This window comes from Melanerpes formicivorus, unplaced genomic scaffold (genome assembly GCF_026170545.1).
Source record: "Melanerpes formicivorus ecotype bairdi unplaced genomic scaffold, bMelFor1.0.p_v2 SCAF_83, whole genome shotgun sequence".
Taxonomy (NCBI): domain Eukaryota; kingdom Metazoa; phylum Chordata; class Aves; order Piciformes; family Picidae; genus Melanerpes; species Melanerpes formicivorus.
Genome location: NW_027142435.1, coordinates 1711496 through 1728383, shown reverse-complemented (window position 1 = coordinate 1728383; position 16888 = coordinate 1711496). Strand labels below are relative to the sequence as shown.

General features: G+C 58.4%; 2 protein-coding genes and 1 non-coding gene across 3 annotated transcripts; all 3 read right to left on the bottom strand.

Annotated features, from left to right (window-relative positions):
- Positions 1-531: 531 nt before the first annotated feature.
- Positions 532-7114, bottom strand: DAPK3 (death associated protein kinase 3). Its single transcript, XM_068164999.1, has 9 exons — positions 7055-7114; positions 5904-6045; positions 3631-3991; positions 3072-3201; positions 2868-2916; positions 2667-2693; positions 2426-2578; positions 1819-1864; positions 532-1643 (listed from the first exon to the last, which is right to left on the bottom strand). The coding sequence occupies exons 2-9, from the start codon at positions 5963-5965 to the stop codon at positions 1101-1103; spliced, it is 1371 nt and encodes a 456-aa protein (XP_068021100.1). The 5' UTR covers positions 5966-6045; positions 7055-7114; the 3' UTR covers positions 532-1100.
- A 221-nt stretch (positions 7115-7335) lies between these two features.
- On the bottom strand, positions 7336-16027 carry EEF2 (eukaryotic translation elongation factor 2). Its single transcript, XM_068164989.1, has 15 exons — positions 15924-16027; positions 14969-15183; positions 14134-14315; positions 13835-14046; positions 12967-13145; positions 12477-12582; positions 12069-12182; positions 11759-11897; positions 11271-11466; positions 10831-11089; positions 10407-10514; positions 9961-10314; positions 9139-9321; positions 8916-9048; positions 7336-8016 (listed from the first exon to the last, which is right to left on the bottom strand). Exons 1-15 carry the CDS (start codon positions 15924-15926, stop codon positions 7823-7825), a joined length of 2577 nt encoding a protein of 858 aa, XP_068021090.1. The 5' UTR covers positions 15927-16027; the 3' UTR covers positions 7336-7822.
- Positions 12358-12424, bottom strand: LOC137454796 (small nucleolar RNA SNORD37). Its single transcript, XR_010990684.1, has one exon. It is a non-coding gene; the product is annotated as a small nucleolar RNA SNORD37 (small nucleolar RNA).
- Positions 16028-16888: the final 861 nt, after the last annotated feature.

The window sequence follows — 16888 nt, the reverse complement described above, 5'->3', positions numbered from 1 at the left end:
TGGCCCTGAGAATATTGGAGCTAATTCCTTATCCACTCTGCTCCCATGGGAAATGGGGAGAGAGGTTGGACTAGATGACTTTTAAAGGTCCCTTCCAAGCCAAACCTTTCCATGTTTCTATGGCAACAGGACCTCGCTGGTGCCCTGCAGAAGAGGGCAAAGCACAGGGACCCCACAGCGACCCTGGGACTCTCCTCACACCCAAGAGCTTCCCTGGGGCCCCATGGTCCTATCTGAGCCTCAAATTCTCAGGACCAGCCCTCAACCTCCCTCAGAGGCCAAGGCAGGAGGGGCTGGGGGCTCCCCTAGACTTGGTGCATCCTACAACCCATCTCTAAAGCCCCTCCCAGGCCTCAGGGAGCTCACTGACCCGTGCTGGGGCTGATAAGGCAAGGAAAAAAGCCCTTTTCCCCCCAAATTAAGGAAACCTCTTTGGAATGAGAGCACAAACTTCATGTGGGGGCACAGCAGAGGAGCTGCCACCTGCCCAGTGTGTCCTTCTCCCCCTCCCTCCCCAGCAGGAGCCACAGCTGCAGGGAAAATTTTACCTTTATTTTGTTTATTTTATGGAAAGGAGGGAGTGCCCAGTGGGACCGAGGCCTGGGGGGGTTGTGACACCCCAGGGAGGAGGGGGGGTGGCCAGGGTCACCCATGGGGCTGAGGCACCTTGGGCCACACAGGAATTGGTCCTCAGTAATGGCTGGCGTGTGGCAGGGTTTAGAGGAGGGGTCTCCCCACCAAGACCCTCCCTGCTCAAGGCAGGGTGCTGCAGCAGCTCCAAGAGCCAGGGCCCGGGATGGGATGGGGAGGATTGGTCCCCAGGCCCCATCTCAGTAATGGGGAGAGCAGCTGGGGTGGGGAGCAGGGGGACAAGAAGCCAAGCAAGAGCCGCAGGCAGGAAGCCGAAACCCAGGCCGGCACAGCCCGAGCCCCCTGAGGTGGAGGTCTCCAGGGAGCCACCAGCCCCCAGAGAGCCCAGCAGAGCCTGGGCACATCTGCAGAAGGCTGTTGGGGGCCCAGCTCCTCGGGTGAGCAAGGGGCAGAGCCACCAAGGTGCCTCCGGGCAGGACAAGCCAAGCCGAGGCGGAGGGCAGGCGGCGCTAGCGGATGCTGCCGTCCCCCTCGCTGCTCTGCAGCTTCTCCCTCTCGATGGACCACACCAGCTCCTGCACAAACTTCATCTCCGAGGCCACCTGCTTGGCCAAGGCCTCGTAGTGGTTCTCCAGCTTCCTGTAACGCCTCTTGAGGCCATTGGCCACCTGCACCACGCTCCTGGTCTCCTCCTGCGCCTGCTTCTTCAAGGCCTCCGTCTTCTGCAGCTCCTGCCGGATCTGCCGCAGGTCCTGGCTGATGCTTTCGTTCTCCTCCTTGTACCACGACTCCTTCTCCTCGTAGATGGACAGCAGGGCCTCGATGTCCTCCTGGAAGGACTTCTTGTTCCTCTCCAGCTCTCGGAGGCTCTCCTCAGCTGCAGCCACCTCCTCCATGACCTTGGAGAAGCGCTCGAAGTTGATGTAGGTGTTGTTGGGCGGCATGCTGGAGTGGGACTTGATGGTGTACTCCTTCAGGCGCGTGGTCTTCAGCCGGCGCCGCTCGGGCTTCTTGCAGCTGTCCTCGTTCCGGACGTTCCTCCTCTTGATCACCTGAGCAGAGGCACAGCCACAGGCATGGGGCCACAGCCAGCACAGGGGGACCTGAGCATCCACCCAGAGCCCACCCTTGGCAGCAAGGCAGCCCCAGCTGAGAGGGGAAGAGCAGGGGAGGTCCACCCCCAACCTCTTGGACACCACAAAAAGCACCAAGACTTTGACTTCTCACCTTAATCCAAGGGTGCTCCAGGCTCTGGGCGATGGTCATTCGCTTCCTGCAATGACAGCAAGGCTGCAGTTGAGGGGCAGAGGCTCTGCTGCCTCTTTCCCTGGTCAGATCCTGGAGAAGCAGCTCAGATCCCATCACCCTTGCAGCACAGATGAGCCCACACAAACCCACTGTACTTGGTGGTGCCCTAGAGAAGGGCCCCAGCCAGCTCCCAAGGGCCCCAGCCAGCCCCTCAAGAGCAAATACACAGAGAAGAGCCCACAGGAACCTCCTAATCAATGACTGACCATGCAGCACCACCCCAGGCTCCTGGGTGCTCTGGCCAGCCCATGATCCCTTCCAAATCCCTTTCCCTCCCTGCTGCACCTTCAGGATGACCCCAGAATTCACCCCAGGGGTAAGGAGACTCTGGTTCCCAGATCCTACAAGCAGCAGGTAGGCAACAGAGGGATAAAGGGGATTTATAAACAGGGATGATGTGCTAAACCCTCAAGGCTAAAGCCAGGCACAGGTAGGAGAGGTGGGAGCCGCCTGTGTGTGGAGGGTTGGGCAGCAGGGAGTGTCCCCTCCCCAGGGGCTGGCCCCAGCTCCACCCCCCGTGTCTCACTTGGGGTCCTTGACGAGCAGGCGGCGGATGAAGTCCTTGGCCAGCTCGCTGGTGTTGCTGAAGTACTCCTCATCGAAGTCATAGTTGACAGCAGATATGTTGGTCAGGGTCTCCTGCTTCGTTTCCCCCAGGAAGGGAGAGGCTCCACTCAGCCTGCAGTGAGAGCAGGCTGTGACCCCTCCAAAGAAGAGGACACGCCCCCCCTGCTGTGCCTGTCACCCCCAGCCCCCCCGATACTCACAGGATGTAAGTGATGACCCCGATGCTCCTGGAAGAGAAAGAGGAGGCTGAAGCCCTGTGGAGTGCTGTTGGTGCCCTCTCCTTGAGCTTGCAGCAAGAGGGGAGATGGGCAGTGCAAGCCCAGCCAGGGGACCAGCCACTGGTGCCACTGGGACCAGCCACTGCTGCCACTGGAAGGAGTTTGAGGGAGGGACTCACTCACCACATATCAGCCTCCAGCCCCAGGGGTTCGTAGTTGACAATTTCTGGGGCTTCAGAAGGAAAGAGGGAAGAGAAAATGTTTGTTCTGGGGAAAAGCAGCCTGTCCCCACGGCTACCTCCCCAGCAGCTGCCCAGCCTGCAGCACCAGGGTGCTGAGAAGCTCTCCAAAGCTCTCAGAGCCCAGAGGAGCCCCACAGGCTCTCACCTACAAACTCTGGGGTCCCAAATATGTTCTTGAATTCATTCCCTGCTTCAATCTTGTGGGCGATCCCGAAGTCGATGAGCTTGATGCGAGGGTTTGGCACGTTCTTGTCCAGCAGCATGATGTTCTCTGGCTGTGGGGGGGCAGGAGATGGTGGTGACCCCACATGCTTGCCCCTGCCCTCCTCTCCCCAGATGAGAAAACACATGCCTCAAGCAGGGATAGAGCCCAGATCTTGGTCACTTCCTCTGGGAACTTTTAGAAGTCTAACCTGTTGTAATTCCTTGAAGTACTTTGCTGCCAGCAGGGCCAACCAATACCCAACTGGTTTATTCACAGACTGGATTTAAAAGGGACCTTAAAGATCATCCAGCTGCAGCCCCCCTGCCATGGGCAGGGACACCTCCCACCAGCCCAGGTTGCTCAAGGCCTCCTCCAACCTGACCTTGAACAGCCCCAGGGAGGAGGCAGCCACAGCCTCCCTGGGCAGCCTGTGCCAGCATCTCCCCACCCTCACTGTCAAGGCTTTCTCCCTCGCCTCCAGTCTCAGTCCCTCCCTCACCTTCAAGTCGAAGTGGGCGATGCGCTTGGAGTGCAGGTAGTGCACCCCGTCCAGGATCTGCTTGAGGAACTGGGTGGCCTCCTCCTCCGTCAGCGACTCCTTCTCGGCCAGGAAGTCGAAGAGCTCCCCGCCCGAGACCAGCTCCAGGATCAGCACCACGTCCGTCTTGTTCTCGAAGATGTCGTGCAGGGTGATGATGTTGGGGTGCTGGATCTCCCGCAGGATGTCCACCTCCCGCTCGATCTCCTCGCGGCTGACGCCGCGGCGGCTGGACGACAGGCGCCGCTTCTTGATGAACTTGGCCGCGTACTCCAGGCCTGTCTTCCGCTCCCGGCACTTCCGCACGATGGCGAACTGCCCGCTGCGGGGGCAGGGCACAGCGTGTTAGGGGTGCAAGGGGCCCCTGGAGATCATGGAACCACAGAGCTGCCAGGGCTGGAAGGGACCTCGAGGCTCGGCCAGTCCCAACCCCCTGCCATGGGCAGGGACACCTCACACCACAGCAGGTTGCTCACAGCCACCTCCAGCCTGGCTGCAAACACCTCCAGGCAGGAGGCTTCCACCACCTCCCTGAGCAACCTCTGCCAGTGTCTCACCACCCTCATGGGGAAGAGCTTCTTCCTAACATCCAATCTGAACCTACCCATTTCTAGTTCTGTTCCATTCCCCCTAGTCCTGTCATTATCTGACACCCTTAAATGTCCCTCACCCACGTCCTTGTAGTCCCCCTTCAGATACTGCAAGACCAGCACCTCCCAGTCCAACCCCCCTGCCAGAGCAAGGCCACAGAATCCAGCACAGGTCACACATGAATGCATCCAGGCAGGGCCTGAAAGTCTCCAGAGGAGACTGCACAACCTCTGGGGGGAGCCTGCTCCAGTGCCCTGTGACCCTTACAGAGGCAAAGAGAGGATCTGCTGCAGCACACGTGCCTGCCTAGCAGGAGGATGAGAGTCACAAGGTTTCCCTGGGGTCTATGGGGAATTGGGGTCCTCCTGGCACGTTGCTGGGATTTGCACACCTGGTGCAGGTGTGCAAACATGGGGTGGAGGAAGGAAATCCTTCCCAGGGGTGCAGCAGCCTCTCCCTGGGCTGCTTGAGTGCTGTTGTGACCATCCAGGGCGGCTGGGAGGTGCCCATCAGCCCCTAGTTCAAGCCAGAAGCCCCCAGGGTTATTCCACGAGCCCAGTGGCTCCAGGATGCCATGAATATCCAGCAGGAAACCAGCAGGATCGGGAGAAACGCCTGGAATTAGATCAAGCAGCAGCTCAAACTACACTTGGAGTCAGAGGCTCGGGGGGAGGCAGAGCTCAGGGCACCAGTGAGTGCTCTGAGGAGCTGGGTCCTGCTCACACTGGCACCGCTGCTATGGCAGGACCCTGACGCCAAGCCCCACACAGCCACAGGATGCCCAAGGGCCCCTCAACACCTTCCTGCCGAGGGCGGGTCCATCCCACACCCCCGGGCTGCTCCCTCCCCTGCTGGCCTGGCCATTGGTCGTGGCCGTGGCAGGCAGTGACGTGTGGCCCCAGCCTCCGTCACCGCGCACGCAGGACCCAAGAGGCACGGCCCTGGGTCGTGGCCAGGGCCACTCACAGCCCCCCCTGGGGCACAGACCAGTCTTGCCCAGGTGGAACCTCTCCCCACAGCTCACACTGGACCACAGCTCACACTGGACCACAGCTCCACTGCAGCCCCTAAAGGAGGCCCCTGGGAGCTCACTGCCCCTTTTAGAAGCAAAGCCTAAACCCACCCAAAACATTTCTGCGGTGCAAGCATTCCCCCCAAGGACCTCCCCAGGGGAGCCCTGGGCCCGGGCAGACCATGGCACGGCTGAGGCAGAGCTGGAGGATTCAAACCCAGCCCACACACCCTGCCTTGGCCTCCCGATGATCAAACCCCATCTGCATGCAGTGATTCACCCCAGATGGGTCCCGCAGGCGCAGAGCAGGGCCGGAAGCTGCCAGCAGAGGCCCAGCAGCCCTGGCCGAACCCAGAGGGGCTGGGAGCTCTGCAGGGAGCTGCTGGGAATGCCCAGATGGAACAGAGTTGAGTGCTGGTGTGCATCTTTTGGGTTTAACATCAAGCTGCCAGAGGTGCCTGGCTCCCAGCACAGCCCCCAGCCTGCAGGTGGCACTGGGGGTGTCACCAGTGTGGGGATACCACAAGGGTACAGCACTAGCAGGGTGAAGATGCCAGCCTGGTGCTTGTGCAGGGGGTGCAGCCATGGAACCCCCACCTCCCATCCCAGAACATGGGAGGATGTCACTCACCTGCCCAGCTCTTCACCCATCTCATAGAAGTCCTCCACGCTCTCCTGCCGGAAGGTGGACATGGCTGCAGGGCCCCCAGGGAGCCAAAGCTGACCCTGTGAGTGGAGGAGGACAGGACTGGGGAGCAGCTGGAGATCAGCACCTGCAGCACCAGGAACAGGAGGTTATGCCCCAGCAGCACCACACCACCAGCCACAGATCTGTTGTGGCAGGACCCTGCCCCTCAGTTTGCTCCCACCCCCCCCAGCAGTGCAGCCCCATGCTAAGCCATAGATTCATCCCAAGGATGTCCCCCCCAGTTTCATCATGCCACAAAGCCTGTGGGACCCCCTGCTCAGCCCAGCCCTACAGGGATGTCCTGGGGGGAGAGAAGAGGGAACAGAGGCCGTGGCTGTGCGGGCACCATGGGCCACTTGGTCTGTGTCACAACAGCCAGAGACACACAGCTGCAGCAGAGGGACTCCCCAGCACAGCCAGTGGCACCTCATTACCCTCACTCTGGCCCTAGCCAGCACTGCTCCCATAGCCCCCCAGTTCCCCACCGTCACTCCCTGCCCCACAGCTCCCACACCTCCCTGTCCTGAATCCCTACAGCTCCCCTGCCTCATAACCCCTGGTCCAGAGCCCCCTCTGTCCCCCATAGCTCTTTCCTGCCCCACAGCCCAAACTGTGTTATCCTCTCTTTGCCCCCCAAACCCCCACGCCCACAGGTCCTCCAATCCCCCCCAGCCTCTCCCTATCACACAGACCCCACCCACAGAGCCCCCCCCACTGCACCCCAAAACCCCACAGCCCCTCCTTGCTTCACAGCCCTCCCATTTGGGTCCTCCCCATCCCCACCCAACCCCACAACCCCCAGTTCCCAAGCCCCCCAACCCCTTCCAGCCACCATGCCCCACCCCAGCCCCGCAGCCCCCAATTTCACAGCCCTCCAGACACCCTCCTCCCCTTCCTACCCCATCTCCTCCCCTTCCTACCCCATCTCCTCCCTACCCCCGCAGGCCTCACCCCTTCCTCGCCTCCCCCCGCTTAAAACTCCCCTGTCCCCTCTCACAACGCCCCTCTTAAGCCCCTTTTCTCACCCCAAAACTCCCCTCTCCGCCCGTGCCCCCACCACCTCCCCTTCCCACATCTCTCCCCTCAGGCCCCACCTGGGCCGCAGCCGCCCGCGTCGCCGCCACCGCCGCATTCCAGCACTGCTGGCGGCTCCGCCCACCGAGCTCCGCCATTGGCTCCACCCAGCTTCGGCTCAACCGCGATTGGCTCCACCCAGAGGTAGGTCCGCCATGATTGGCTCCACCCACGCAGTCCCGCCCAGCCGCCTAAAGGCGGGTCAGAAGCTCCGGCGTGGGGCTGGGCGCGCTGCCGTAGCTCCCCCCCCCCCGCGCCCCCAGCGCCCCTTCGCGTAAAAACACCCCCAAAAAAAGCTGAATTTCACCATTATTCGAGTTTTATTAATTCCAGTGGCACTAATACAGGCGGCGATGGGCACGACAGTCACACCGTAGAGCGGGGAACCCCGCCCTTTTTACCTCAGTTGGAAGCAATTTCACTTGCCCCCCCCCCTCCCCCTTGTGGGACGGAGGACCCCCCTCAAACCCTCTTTTATTTTTTAACCTCCAAGTCAAATAAATACAGAATTGGGCAAATCTAGTGGAAATGTTTTAGTTACAATGGCAAAGATGAGTCATGTGCAACACAGAAAACCTATAAGGCTTTGTTCTTTTTTTTGGGGTATTCTCTTTCCTCATTTTAAAGTCTTCGAATCGCTATGAAACCAATTACCGATGGAGAGATGGTCACAGGCGCCGAGCCCCTGGCCTGGGCATCAACGCTAATTAATTGATTTGATTTTGTTTCTTCACGCACTCCCCTCTCTTTCTCTCCCCTCCCCCCCCTAAAGAGTCCAACAAGATTGATTAGAGTTTGTCCAGGAAGTTGTCCAGGGCAGGGATTCCTTCTTTGAGGCCTTTACGCTTGCGGGTCTCAGCCACCACCTGGCAGGGTCGGCTGGCGCTGTCAAAGGGATCTCCGGGCAGGATCTGCCAGTGGTCAAAGACGCACTGGGGGAAGGCCTGGCCACCTGTGTTGGACCTCAGGTCTGCTGTGAAACCTGTGAGGAAGAGGAGATGGGAATGAGGAGGAAGAACAATCCCAAGTCGTCACCTAGAACAGAGGACTCCAACTTGGAGATGCCATGAAAGATGATGGGAGAAGGCTGAGGGAGATGGAGGCTAATCCTGCCTTGGTGAGTTTCCTTCAGTCAGTCTTTGACAACCTAGACTGTCATGAGAGATTTGTTCTGACTCTATGGAAAAATTGCTCATTTTGTACCACTGTGTGGCAGACAAGGCCCAAAGTTACCTTCTGGTGGCCTTTCAGTGCCTCAAGGGCCTGTAAGAAAGCTGGGGATAAACCTTTGAGCAGGGCCTGTTGTGACAAGAGGGGATGGTTTGAAACTGAAAGAGGAAGATTTTATGCTGAGGGTGATGAGACCCTGGCCCAGGTTGCTCAGAGAGGTGAGAGATGCCCCTAGCCCTGGAACCATTCCAGGTCAGATTGTTTGGGGTTGAGCAACCTCTCTAGTTGCAGATGTCCCTGCTGGCTGCAGATTTGACTAGATGAGCTTTAAAAGGTCCCTGCCAACCTAAACCATTCTGAGATGATCTCTTCTATCAAAGAAAGAGGAAATGGTCTCAAGTTGCACCAGGGGAGGTTTAGGCTGGACAAGAGGAACAAGTTCTTCCCCAAAAGAGTTGTCGAGGCCTAGAACAGGGCAGTGGAGTCCTCATCCCTGGAGGGGGTTCAAAGCTATAGAGGTGTGGTGCTGAGGGACATGGTGTAGTGGTGGACTTGACAGTGGTGGGTTACCAGTTGGATCTTAAGAGTCTTTTCCAACTTCAGTGGTTCTACAATCATGGCAATCAGACAGCTGGCCAGCAAAATCAGCTCCCTCCCCAGGGCTGGGCTCAGGCTCCAGGAGCTGCTGCAGCCCAGGCCCAGCACACTCACCAAAGGACTCATTGACAGGCAGGTAGGCCTTGACCACAAACATGGGGGTGCCAGCCACCTGGGTCTCCTCAAACACGTGGCCACGCTTCCTGTTCAGCACACCATAGATGCCACCCACCACCTGCTCTGGACACTGAGAGAGAGAGAGAGAGAAGGGGTCAGGACTGCAGCCACCACCATTTTCTTTGCCCAGGAACTTCTGGGCCGAGCAGATGTTTCTCACCTGGATCTCCACCAGGTAGATGGGCTCCATGAGGCGGGGCTGAGCGGTGAGCACGCAGGCGTAGAGGCATCTCCTGGCTGTGGGGATGATCTGGCCACCTCCACGGTGGATGGCGTCGGCGTGCAGGGTGACGTCGTGCACGTCGAAGCGCACCGCGCGCATGTTCTCCTCGCACAGCACTCCCTGGCAAAGCAGAGCAGGAGGTCAAACACCACACTGCAACCAGGGGCTGCTCCCTACCACAGGGCTCCAGTCCCAGGGCAAAGACCTTAGAAGCAGATCCTAGAGCATGAAGGGCAAAGATCCCACCAGGCACACCAGAAGCCACTTGGCAAGTGATCATCCCAGCCCATGACCCAGCTGCTGCTGAGCCACCACAGGAGCCCCACCAAGGCAGCTTCAGGCCCAGAAACCATTTAGAGCAGCCACAGCTCCAGGGTTCATGTAAGCATTAGTGCTGACACACATTTATGATGCTGCTTCCCAAGTGGATGGCAGGAAATGGAAGTTTTTTCACATTATTGGGACCAAAAAAGAGCAGCTGGCATGGTGGGATCATCTTCTGAAACTAACTTAAACTGAAGAGGGAAGAAAACTCTCCTGCTGCTACCCTCAGTCTGTCAACTGCTCTTTGGAGTCATCTCCTGCCTAGTTCAACACATTAACAAGTAAAGGCCAGATCATTGATGAGGCTGAGAGAGCCCATCATTGCCCAAAGATTCTCCTGTGCCATAACCATGTCACATCCTGAGGGTTTTCCCAATGTTTCTTTGGGAAGACAGAGCAGCAGCAGCCCTCTGCCACCCCCAGTGCTGTCCCCACCTCCTTTGTCGCCCACTGGAAGCCAGCCACCACGCTGTCCTTGATCTCATTGAGGTACTGCACGCCCTTGGTGATGTCGGTGAGGATGTTGGGGCCGGTGCCATCGGGACCGAAGCACCAGATCTTCCTGGCTTCAGTCACGTCCCACTCGTACTTCTCGGCCAGGTAACGAGCTCGCTGCTTCAGCTCCTGGCGGGCAGAGACCTCCCCCTTGTCGATGTCCTCGGCCAAGCCGTCTGGGAAGGGCCGGGCCTTCATGTAGAGCCTGTTGTGTTTGTTGGGGGACTTGGAAAGGCACATCACGTTGGACTCCTCGCTGACTGTCTCACGATAGGACACGACAGGGTCAGATTTCTGTGGTGACAGGCAGCAGAGCAGAGCAGTGAGCCAACAACCCCACCACAGCTCACCAGATCCCACCAGCTTCGCTGCTGCAGCCCCTCTACCTTAATGGGAATGCAGGCGTGGTCCTCCTCCAGGTCCTTCAGGCAGATCTCCAAGTGCAGCTCCCCAGCACCAGCAATGATGTGCTCCCCAGACTCCTCAATGATGCACTGGAAAGACCACGGACATGGCAGGTGAGGCTTTGGACTGCAATGCAACAGAAGCTGTCGCACATCAAGCACCACCAACTGGCTCTGACTTTTGTCTTTGACTCATGGAGCTACTTTTAGAAGCTCCTTCCACTCATCTGGGGATGACTCAGCACCAAACACCAGGTGGAACACAGCATTCCCTCCCCCTCTGGAAGGGCTGAGACCAACATTCAGCCCAAGACTGTTCTACCAGCACTCCCAGTACAACCCTAAAGCCTCCTGCATCAGCAGGACCATGATCTCCCCTATCCCCAGGACCATTCTGGACACTCACCTGCACCATGGGGTCAGACTTGGCAAGACGCTTGAGCCCCTCCACCAGCTTGGGCAGGTCCGCTGGGTTCTTGGCTTCCACAGCCACACGCACCACAGGGCTGACACTGAACTTCATGACCCTCATGTTGTGAGCGTGCTCAAAGGTGGTGATGGTTCCAGTCTTCACCAGGAACTGGTCAACACCAACCAGCCCAACAATGTTTCCACAAGGCACGTCCTCAATGGGCTCAACATAGCGGCCCATCATGAGAATGGTCCTGGAGGAAGAGGAAGTTGGGTTTAATGAAGTTTGAGGGAGGAGATCCCACCCAGCAGCGTCCTGGAGCTCAGCAGCAGACTTGGAAGTCCACGGCCAAGGGCCACGATGATGAAAAGAGACCTCAAGTATCAGCAAGACTGCAAACCTGAACCATAGAGCACAACCCAGCCAGGACTGACCTTTGAATTGGCTTCAGGTACAGATCCTCCTTCTTGCCAGGGGTGTAGTTTGGTCCCATGATTCTGACCTTCAAGCCAGTGGAGACCAGACCAGAGAAGACACGTCCGAAAGCATAGAAGCGTCCCTTGTCAGAGGTTGGCACCATTTTAGAGATGTACATCATGAGGGGCCCTTTGGGGTCACAGTTCTTAATACCTGGGAGGAGAAGAGGTATCAACTCCATTCAGCACCATTAGGTTTGTTTTCTGTCCCCCAAATCCCAACACAAGACCTGGACCCACTCTTGTCCCAGCCTGTTGGTTTGTCCAGAAAGCTGGCCAGCCTGGAGAGTTGTCACTGACGTAGGTTCTGACTGAGCATGGGCTCAGCCTGAGCCTTGGCCACATCCTGGATGATCTCTAAAGATCTTTTTTCAACCCCATCATCCTGGCATTTAGCGACACCAGGAAAGCTTGATCCATACTGGAGCAGCTGGCAGGTGTCATACCTATGGCAGCCTCATCATCAGGAGGTCCCTCGTAGAGCAGCTCGCAGCGGTACTTCTGGGCTGTGACAGGAGAGGGCAGGTGGATGGTGATCATCTGCAGCAGGGCATCTCCAGCAGGCAGCCACCGCCTCATCACAGCCTGAGCAGAGGGCAGAGCAGTCAGACCTGGGCAAACTGCTCAGGACATAGCAGCCAGCCTCCACCAGCTCCACCCTAGCCAAGCAGGGCTTGTAGTTGCTCACTGAGTTTACAGCTGGTGCAGCACAGCTGTACTCATCTCATCCCCACAGACCCTGTAGACCCAGCTCACCTTCAGCAGGGGTTTGCCCTCCTTGTCCTTATCTTCACTGTCAAGCTTGATGTCCAGTTTCTCAATCAGTTTAGCTGCCTCCTCCTTCCTGAAGTTCATGATTGCATCAAAAACCTGCAACAGCAGCAGCCATGAACTTTTCAGTGACCTAGTTTGAAGCAGCAGCATGAGTGTCTCTGAAGAGCATCTGTTCTTGCTCATCACCCATCTGACTCCACGCAGAGCTCAGACAGACCTGCCTCCACAAGACCCACCACCACCTTCCCCACCTCCATGAAGGAATGAGATGTGTCAGATACTGAAATTTCTTCAATCAAACAAGTCAGGTCAAAGTGAAGAAATTTTCCATCATCACACACTGAACCAGGGCATGCAGCACCAGCAAGGGCTGGACACACAAGGACTCACCTTGAAGATGGGGTCAAGGATGAGCTGGCAGAAAGTCCTGGGCAGTTTCTTTCCATCAGGGCTGGTAGCAGATTTGCTGAATTTGCCAGTAGCAGGGTCAAAATATCTGGAGAAAGAATCAAGCCAAAGATCAGTGCTCAGTTCAGCTGCTGAATTTAGCTCAGTTCAGTGTGGCTTGTCCGGCCAGCTCAGCCCAAAGGAATGAGTTGTTGATAGGAACCATCTTCACACCTTTGCCCCCACCACTCCCAGAGATCACCAAAACACACTCAACCCCTGCTGCCAACTCACCATCCCCTCCATCCCCCTGTGTTTCCTATTCTGCCAGGATCTCATGGGAAGTGTGGTTCTTGTGCCAGCACGTGGCCCAAGTCACTGAGACGGGTCCACAAGCAGCACGACCACAACCTCTCTCCCTACCCATCTTCTACAAGTGCTGCAGCCACACAGAGCTGATCTGGACTGAAACCCAACAGCTGTGACTCCTCACCTGTCTCCCCACAGCTTCTTCATCATGTCTTCTACTTTCTTGGCACGCTCGGACGGGTTCAGCTGGGCATCGCCCTTGGCGGCAAACTTCGCCACATACATTTCAGCAAACTGCTTGAGCGTGAAGGCCCAGCCATGCAGGCCAGAGCCAAAGCCCACGGTGCCCAGCACAGGATCAATCTGCCAGGGAACAGAACTGGGTCAGAGGAGCAGCTCCTCCAGCCACTCAGCATTACAGCAGTCAGCCTGCTCCATCCCAACACAAAGTATAACACAATGGAGCTTCAGGCCTAAGCAACCCTCAAGCAGTTCTGTGGCAGCTGCCATCACCAAGGCCTGGGGAGAGCCTGGCCACACATCCATCATCTTAGCTTTGTCCTGCAGGACTAGAGCAGTTTTTTCATCCAGCTCCATACAGGGACAGCTCAGTAGCTGCACAGATCTGCATGCAGGTGAAGCTCCTGCCCATCACAGGGAGGATCAGTAGGGCATGAAGACCTGCAGCAGGGAGCAGGGCCTGGCAAGCACAGCCCAGCCTCCCCATGCCATTCCAGGAGACAACAAGGGGAGGAATACTGCATGGCTGCCTCCAATATCACCCAAAAACATGTTCTACAAAACAAGGACCCCCTTGACAAAACGACAAAATGCCTTCCTGCACTGATAGCCTTTATCTGCTGAAGCCAGAACCTCCAGAAGGCTGTGGAGGAAAGCTGGTGAGAGCTCTGGACCAGCACAAGCTGGGTAGCAGGGATGTCTTCACCATACTGCTCTTGCTTCTTCACTCAAGATCAGAAAGAGACAAGGAAACAACTGCTCCCTCCCAAAAGGGAATCTTTTGAACACAGTACTGGCAGCCTCCCACTCACCATGATATTTCCCATGGGGCCACTCTCCCCTTCTCCATAGGTGGAGATGATGACGTTCACGTTCTCCACGATGCGCTGGAAGGTCTGGTAGAGCTCCTCTGGCTCCAGCTGCAGCTCCAGCAGTGCTCTGTCCATCTTGTTCATCATCAGGACAGGCTTGATCCTCTCAGCAATGGCCTGACGCAGCACAGTCTCTGTCTGCACACAGACTCCTGCCAAACACAGCAGAATTGGTTATTGTCATCTCCAAAGGCAGCCAACATGCTCCAGTGGCACACAGCAGCAGGAGCAAACCTTACCAGAGACACAGTCGACAACCACCAGGGCACCATCAGTGACACGAAGAGCAGCAGTGACCTCAGATGAGAAGTCCACGTGCCCAGGAGAGTCAATCAGGTTAATCAAGAAACCAGAACCATCCTTGCTTTGCTTGATGAAGGCCAAATCGTTCTCAGAGAGTTCATAAAACAGGGAAATAGCTCTGCAAGAAGAAACACCCAAGTCATTATCTGCGTGTTGGCCACGCTGAGAAAGAGCCTTCACCCCACAGAGAAGCTGCAGCTGGGCTGAAGGACTTCCTGAAGAGCATCCCTAGGAAGTCAGTGTGGGATAGAACCAGGAGAGGAGGCTGAAATCTGCTCTCCCTGCACTGTGCTGAGACCCTCCCAAAATCATCACCTCTTCCAACTCCATGGAGTGCCCAAAGATGAATCCACTTCTTGACTCCATAAATCAAGGACTTCTCTTCCCACCAGACCCAAATACATTTCTGATGGCTTTTCATGCCCCTCAGGGTCCTCAAACCATCCCTGGTGACACAGCCACCAGAAATGCCCCCAGGACAGCCTCTGCACAGCATCCAGCAGACATCCAGCAGCCCCAGCGCTAGAACACAGGGCTGAAGCTTCAGCTGCACATCTGCTTCCCACTGCTCACCAGGGCTGATTCACCAGAAGCCAATCAATACCTACTCTTTCATTAAACAAATCCCCAGGAGTACAAGATGAGCCTCTGAACTAGACTAGCAAAACCCTGATGCTGTCTTCTTTCATCTCACCATCAAAGCCTCGGAGGACTCCAAGCCCCCCCCTCAGCTCAGCCCACGCTCAGGTGGTGCCTGGAGGGGACACTCACGTTGATTTGATGGTGATGCACCGTTCCTGCTCATCCTTCCTGGTGTCAGTGAAGCGGGTCTCGCCGGCACGGGCAGAGGCAATGATCCCAGCTTTGCACACCAGAGAATCAGTCAAGGTCGATTTGCCATGATCCACATGGGCGATCACGGACATGTTTCTGATGTTGGCCTTTTTGTCCATGATGGCCCGTATCTGGTCTACTGTGAAGTTCACCTTGAAGGAGGAAAGAGGTAGGGGAGGGAAGGAGAAAAGCCAGAGGGCATGTAGGAATGCTTTCGACAATTCAAAGGAGCACAAGCAACGCCACAGATACCTGCCATGGCCACAGCGACACCGGTTCTACCTGTGCTACCGGACAACCCAAGGCAAAGGTAGCAAGGGGACAAGCAGAAGGGTCTGGACCCGAAGCACAAGCGCCCAGTGTGCTCCTTTCGCCTCAGCGTCCTAGGAACTGCGGCAGCGCCAACGCTTCCTTGCGGCAACCCCCCCCCTAAACCCGAACACCACCCCTCCCCGCCACCACCGAGCGCTCCTTCGCTCGCTGCTCCGCGGCGGGGAGCTGACAGCACACTGCTCCGCTGCCATTGCCCCCACCTGGGCCGCAGCGTTACATAAGGCGGCTGCAGAGGCCTGGCCGCAGCGTCAACGCCGCCTCGGTGCCACATCACCGCCGCTCCCCCTCCCCGCAGAGCGAGCGCGGCGCCGCTGGACCCCACCGGCCCGCCACCAGCGGAGCGCAGACCCCAAGGCCACGGGGCCTAGAGTCACCCCCGGGACCTGTCCCCTCCTCCCGGCCTGCTTTCCAGCCCCACCCCTCTCCCCTCCGCAGCGGCCCAGCCCGGTACCAGAGGCCGCTGCTACCGCGGGCTCTCCTGAGCCTTCCATCCCCACCGACACTGCGAGCGAGCTGCCCGCTGGGCGCTCCGGGGCGGCGGCAGGTCGCGGGATCTCACCATGGTGGCGGATGGCGGTGGATTCTCCGGGGCGGGGGGGGTACAGCAATGGCGGCGGCAACAGCCCTGTCTCGCTGGCGAGCGCAGAGCGGGCGGAAGAGAACGCTGACGTCAACCGCCCCCTTCTTATAGGTCGACGCCGGCTTGGGGGTGGGACCTCCGCACTCAGCAGCCAACGCGCTTGCGCCGCAGTGCCGCTCTGGCGCGCAGCGGCCGGCAGGCTCTATGGTAGGGGAGGTTTGTTCCGCCCGGGCGGCACCACGTGGCCGCTCCCCGGAGCCGCACCAGGCCCCGCGGGGTAGCTGGGACCGGCAGCTCCTGCCTAGCCCCGCCCGCTTCTGCTGTGGCTCTGCGAGGGCTGCAGCGGGGTCAAAGTCCTCCCCCACCCGCTGATGATAACTCGGATGCGAACCGTCCGGAGTAGATCGGAGTCGGTGCGGCCAACTGCGGCCACCGATGCGCGGGGCGGAGGTGCCGCCGCTGTCGGGAGCGGTGAGGGCGCCCTTCACCGGCCCCACCAAAGCGGCAGGCAAGCCCAGGCTCTCGGCTCTCAGGGAGAGGCGATAGGGCAGAGCCCACTGTCAACCCTGACCGGGCACCGGCTACCGCTGGGCCCTGTCCGCCCCGCCGGTCGCGCACTGCTGTGACCCAGCCTCACCGGCCCGCCCCGACCCTGCAGGGTCCCCGCACTGCGCATGCACCGGCCGGCCCGGGCCTCAGAGGGGCGCCATCGGTGCAGCGCCCCCTGCGGGCGGGGAGGAACGCAGCCCCCCGCCCCGCGGCCGGGGGGAGCCTGCTGGGGGATAGGACGAGAGGCAATGGCTTTAAACTGGAAGAGGGCAGATTTAGAGCGGAGGTTAGGAAGAAATTCTTTTCAGTGAGGCTGGGGAGATACTGGCACGGGCTGCCCAGGGAGGCTGTGCATGCTTCATCCCTGGAGGGGTCCAAGGCCAGGCTGGATGAGG